At 53.2% G+C, this 6,141-nt stretch overlaps 1 protein-coding gene across 1 annotated transcript; it reads right to left on the reverse strand.

Moving 5' to 3' along the window:
- Positions 1 to 1,554: 1,554 nt before the first annotated feature.
- Positions 1,555 to 4,364, reverse strand: LOC112124830 (transcriptional activator protein Pur-beta). The gene has a single exon (XM_024223300.2). The coding sequence runs from the start codon at positions 4,360 to 4,362 to the stop codon at positions 3,442 to 3,444; it is 921 nt and encodes a 306-aa protein (XP_024079068.1). The 5' UTR covers positions 4,363 to 4,364; the 3' UTR covers positions 1,555 to 3,441.
- Positions 4,365 to 6,141: the final 1,777 nt, after the last annotated feature.

The raw sequence follows: 6,141 nt of genomic DNA on the forward strand, positions 1-6,141 counted from the left end.
GACATAGTTGCATTCTGGAACTGTCATTCCAGGGGCAACAGAAATCTGAAGTTCCATAAATTCAGGAAATCTCCTCTCCAGAGGTGTTTTGCCATTTTTCTACAGAATCCAAGTTTATGGGGATTTTTTTTTTTTTTTTTTTTAAAGAAGTGTCCAACCCTTCTTGTTGCAGAGGTCACCTTCTCGATCCAAGCAGTAACACCAAGAATGGGGCAAATTTCCTCCCCCTTTTAACTATACAGGACTTGCTTTAGGATCAAGGTGAACTGTTTGATTGTCCCACAAACAATCCAGTTAACATGCTTGCCTGGAGTAAATGGATATACCGGTCACATCAAGATGTCCCAATCTTGTGATGCCAGATTCTATAGAAATAGGACTGTTCTAAATATCCAAATAACTAACATGTTACAAATTAGTGTCAGAGTGATGCACTGTAAAATATACAGTGCAATTTTTAAGAGGCTGTGGATTATGGGGACCTTCTGGAGCCCCAGCAGACTCAATCCACTTAATTTATAACCCAATAGGTATTTCTGAATGATCCTCTTTGCATCTCACAAGAAATATTCAGTGGGCCCAAGTACAATAGAAAACTAAAAATCTCTGCAGAAATTCTGCAGTTCTGAGGCAAACTCCCTCCTTTCTGCCCCACCTACCCTGTCTCCAGATTCCAATTGCCCCACCCCGAACAACAGGGAATGATTTCCTCAGTCAGTGAACCACTATACTCAACATGGCCTTGTGCCACTAGAATTGGGCTCCATCTTCCTGCAGAGGGAAGACCGGCCATGAACCCGCTGTAGGAAGAGATAATCCTCAACAGCAGTTAAGACTTATCAACCCACCTTTCATGATAGCTTAGTCGGATACAGGCAGGTTAACAGTTTTGAATATAAAATTTCTTCTGGAAACACACTGCATTCTGACCACACCTGGTGTTTGCTGGAAGGCCAAACTGAGCTGTATAGGAGTTTTGTACATTGATACATCACTTATCTGGTCTAATGACTACAGAAGAAATGTTTCTGGTTGCCAAAGCTGGTGCCATATATGGCCGTGTTCTTGGCATACATGATACATGCTTCTGTCCACTTCCATACTTCCTAGACAGCTAATGATAGCTTATGTAGCCACTGGCAAGGGACTATCAAGACCCTGTCGCTACCACATAAGTAGAAAGGTAAGGCTAGTTACTGCAATTCAGCCAAAAAATAGAATCCTCTGGAAAAGGACAGGTACTGCATCTTCGCAAAACGTGAATTGGCTCACTGCAGATGAGCAACAAAAAAGGTCAATCACCACTGAAGCAACAAAACACGTTGTTGGTCTATACATAAATTGTACATAGTTTTAAAATGAATGGAAAAATTACACCACTATACACCCAATGTCTGCAGCCTTCAAAATTCTCATTGCTGCCTGCAATCTGTAATTAGTTACGCAGAGTTTTCTACACTCTTAAGTGCTGTGATGTCTCAGCCCTTCTGTCTGCTGAAACGGTGGAAATTTGTTCTCCGCAGCAAAGAACTGAACACATGTGAACGAAATACATAGGTAAATACAGCAGGACATTATTGAAAACAGCTGCCTTAGAGTACAAAATACAGTACAAGTATACGGATGTAATTAAAACATCAAGAAAAACTATTGCTCCCGTACAGTTTAGGAAACCCGGTTCTTTGCAACGGAGAAGAATTTTAAAAAAAAATATCTTTAAACATTGGTGTTAAAAAGACCTACCATGGACACCAGGAGGAAAGAATTAGTTTTTAAAAGGGCAACAATACAGGTCTGTGGCTGAAACAAACTCGTGGTTAATGTTCTGATAACTGATTTTTATCACTATCTCAAAAGCTATTTTTTTAAAATCCTACCCATTCTCCCCCCCAGCCACAACTGCATGAAGAAAAAAAAAAAAAAAGCCTTTTGTATGTTCCTTATTTTCCAATAAATACAAAATAAAGATAGTATAGGTAGAGTAATAACAAAATAAGGTAATAAGGGTATGCAATAAATTAAAAAGGCAGCTCAAATAAAGGACAGGCATGCACAGTTTAAAAAAAATATGAAAGATTCTATGATGTCACCCAAGTAATATCTGGAACTTTGGAATGAATAGCACTCTCTCCATTCAGTTCAAAGTTACTAGAATACGACTAGGTGTCTAGAAATACCTTTCTGGAGGGGTAGGGTTGACTCAATTAGCTAAAAAAAAATCATTTTAGAGTGAAAAATCCATTTAAAGTGGTGCTCCCTGGAAAGAGCCCCAACTGAATTCTGGAGCGACAGCTGGACGAATTGGCAGTAGCCAGTCTATGGTGAAATTTCAAGGTGGTAAAAAATGCTGCTAGGGTATATTTATAGTCACAGAGCTTATTCATTTTGTTTCTGCTCCTTTTCAGCGATGGATCTGAAGCTCCCACAGGTTGTGTGCTGCTCTGAACAATCCATCCGTGCATTTTTGCCAACTCTGCTGTTAACACAATGTGAGGTACTGAGGAAACAGATTGAGTTCTCTTCTCTTTTTAAAAACTCTTGTAAAAGAACAAGTGATGGACTTCTGGACCTGAGGTTCTTGGTGTTTAGATTCATAGTCGAACATGTCCACTGATTTCCACTGAAGATGAATGACGCTCATGTCTCACTTTGTGCCAGTCATTCTTTCACAGACTAGACTTGTAGCCACATGTTGCTGTTCTCAACCAAGTTATGGTTTAAAGATTTAAAAACCCAGCTCACAGGCTGGATTCCACTTATTGGCTGGGTCAACCCACTGGAGCCAAGAGAGTTGGCTCTTACTTCTCCCTACTGCTAACGCTGTTTCTTTTCCAAGACCACCTTACTTGGAGAGAAGGGGAAGAACTTCAGTGAGCAGCAACCAATCCACTCAGCTTTCCTTGTGCTTTATGCCTGTTTTTCCTTGAACCTACCTCTTCGCAACCCCCATGTTTAAAAACAAAAAAATCAAAACAAGAAAGTGTCTCTTAATCTTCAGCACGCTGCCAGCGGGAACTCGCTCGCTGACCGGTTCCGGCAGCGCCCGGAGCGGAGCAGTTTGCATCCCAGAAAACAAGTCTGCAAAGGAAAGGACAGAATGGACGTTGGTCCGGAAACAGGCTCGTCCCAACTCTAGGCCCGAAGCTGCCGGGATTCCCCTCCCGCCCCGGCTAGGCCCGATCTCCTTCCCCATCGCGACCTGCACCCTCGGATCTGGATAGCTGCGGCGGCCTCTCCCTTCTCTTCAAGCGCTCGGCGGCGGCGCGGCCGCCGGGATGCTGGTTTCCATGGCGGGGGCGGGGGGGCACGATCTCGAAAGGGGCCGGGGAGGGATCCGGGCAGCAGGGGCCGGGGGCGGTCGGTGTCTGCGGTGAAGCTGGATTCTCTCTCCGCTGGGGCCGGGGCTGGGGGTGGCGGCGGCTCCCCGGCCGGGGGCGCCGCTCAGTCGTCGTCCACGTCGTCCCCGTCGGAGTCGTCGCCGGCCCCGCTGCCGCTGCCCGGCCCGGCCGGCCCGGCGCGGCGCTCGTAGAGCTTGTCCCGCTGGCGCTCCTGGATGTCGCGCATCTCGTCGGCGTAGCGGCAGAAGGCGCCGCCGAACTGGGCCCAGGCCTTGCAGGGCACGGTGATGGCGTTGCGGTAGGACGGCTTCACCTCGCTCACGCGCAGGAACACGCCGTACTTGTTGCAGCCCACGTCGAAGAAGAAGCGCTTGGAGTCCACGGTGATGGAGGTGCCCTCGGGCAGCTCCCCGCCCAGCCCCGCGCCGCCGCCCGGCCCGCCCAGCTCCTCCTCGTCGCCGCCGTAGTCGTCGATGAGCTTGGCCAGCGCGTCGCGGAACTCGATGAGGCCCTGGGCCGGCAGCGCGATGGTCTGGCCGCTCTGCAGGCCGGGCGGGCCGGGGAAGCCCGGGCCCGGGCCGCGGTTGATGGTCTGGCGGATGCGCAGGAAGCGGCCGCGCTGGTTCTCCTTCAGGTCCAGGTAATACTTGCGGTTCTCGCGCACCAGGAACTCGCTCTTCAGCGCGCGGCGCGGCCCGGCCTCCTCGCCCGGCCCGGCCGCCGCCAGCTGCTCGGGGCTGCTGGGGCCCAGCTGCGCGTAGTGCTCGATGAAGTCGCCCAGGTAGTCGCGGAACTCGGCGGCCACGGCCATGGAGAGCGTGAGGCGGCTCTTGGAGCCGCCCGCGCCCACCTCGGCGATCTTGAGGAAGCGGCCCTTGGCGTTCTGCTTCACGTCCAGGTAGAAGCGCTTGTTCTGGATGTCCAGGCGCTTGGAGGCCAGTTCCTGCGTCTCCTGCTCGGGGCCCGGCCCGCGCGGGCCGCCGAACCCGCCGCCGCGCTCGCTGCCGCTGTCCCCGTCCGCCATCTTCTCGCCCCCGCCCGAGCCGAGCCGCGCGCCCCCCCGCCCCGCTTCCGGCGCCGGCCTGCGCGCGCGCCGGAAGCGGGCGACGTGCGCCAGGCCCCGCCCCGCGGGGCTTGGGGCGCGCGCTCTACGCCCCGCTGCGACAAGGGTGACGTCACTGCCGCACCGCGACGTCACCGCGTGCCGTCATCGAATTAGAGCCGCGTTCCCTACCCCTGAGCCCCGGCTCCTCCCGCACGTTAGGCCCTGGCCCCGCCCCTACAGCCCCCCCACCTCACAGGCCCCAGCCCCTCCCCCACAGGCCGGCTCAGACCCCGCTACAGAGCTGCCTGGCCCCTCCCCTGCCCCATACAGAGCTGACCCCCCCCCCCCCCCCCCCCCCCCCCCCCCCCCCCACGAGCCCCCTCCCCCCACAAGCTGCCAGCCCTTCCCCCGAGGCCCCCACCAGCCCCCTGCTGGCCCAGGCCCTGGAGTGGAAGAGGCAATAGCAGCTCCCCACCTTTCCCTGCACTCTCCAGACCCACGATTTGCTCTTTGGGGGCAGCTAAGGGGAGCTACCGGTCCCAGCCTGGCCAAGTCCTGCAGCGCCGAGACAGCCCCACCCCAGTCAGCGGGCAAGGTGGCCATGGGCCAGCGAGTCCCCAGAGCAGCTCCCTGGGGCGAGGCCTTCCAGGGCCGATGGGTAACTTGGGGGCTAGAACGAGGGGCATCTCGCCCTCTCGCAGAGATTGGTGCCTAAATCCGGGCGCAGGGAGGCGGCGAGCCCAGCTTGCCATCCACAAAGCAGGGCAAGCTGGGCATTTGGCCACCAGAGTCACAGGTGGGGCCTGAAACAAATTGGCTGGCCTAGCAGATAGGTTATTCACACAGGCAGTGGGAGACACGACACCCCACCCCACTTCAGTTCAGGGCCCTCTTCCTGCAGGGGGAAAAGGGATTTGAATCCGGGTCAGCCACCTCTCAAGGAGGGCTCGAACCGCGGGACTGTAGAGTTATCCAACTCTTTCACTGGCCCAATTCATATTTAATTATTCAATTATTGAAAGTGGAACAGCTTCAATAGGGGTGGCTGAGGGAAGCCCACAGCAGGATATCCCCTAGCCCAGTGGCTGGGGCACGTACCAGAGAGGTGACAGAGCCCTGTTCAAATCCCTTCTGTCCCCTCTGGAGAAGAGCGGACTCGAACTGGGGGGTCTCCCATCTCCTGGGTGAATACCCTAGCAACTAAGCTGAAGGTTATGAGGCAGGTCTCCCCCACCCAGCCATTTTGTATGAACTTGCCTGCGCAGCCCAAGCCAGCAAGCAGCCTCTACACCGGGGTCGGCAACCTTTCAGAAGTGCTGTGCCGAGTCTTCATTTATTCACTCTAATGTAAGGTTTTGCGTGCCAGTAATACATTTTAACGTTTTTAGAAGGTCTCTTTCTACAAGTCTATAATAAAGAACTAAACTATTGTTGTATGTAAAGTAAATAAGGTTTTTAAAATGTTTAAGAAGCTTCATTTAAAATTAAATTAAAATGCAGAGCCCCCTGGACCGGTGGCCAGGACCCGGGTAGTGTGAGTGCCACTGAAAATCAGCTCGCGTGCCGCCTTCGGCACGTGTGCCATAGGTTGCCTAACCCCGCTCTACACAAATGTTGCTGGATTAAGCCCCCCTACTCGATGCAGGCGGCTAAAGGCCTGGCTTTCATGGCTTGCGAATCACTCTGGGGCTTAGATGGGAGACATGGGCAGAGGGTATCAAAGGCCAGGGCAGGCTAAGCCTCCCCTGACCCAGGCCC

This window comes from Terrapene carolina, unplaced genomic scaffold (genome assembly GCF_002925995.2).
Source record: "Terrapene carolina triunguis isolate 2854851 unplaced genomic scaffold, T_m_triunguis-2.0 Scaffold49, whole genome shotgun sequence".
Taxonomy (NCBI): Eukaryota; Metazoa; Chordata; order Testudines; family Emydidae; genus Terrapene; species Terrapene triunguis.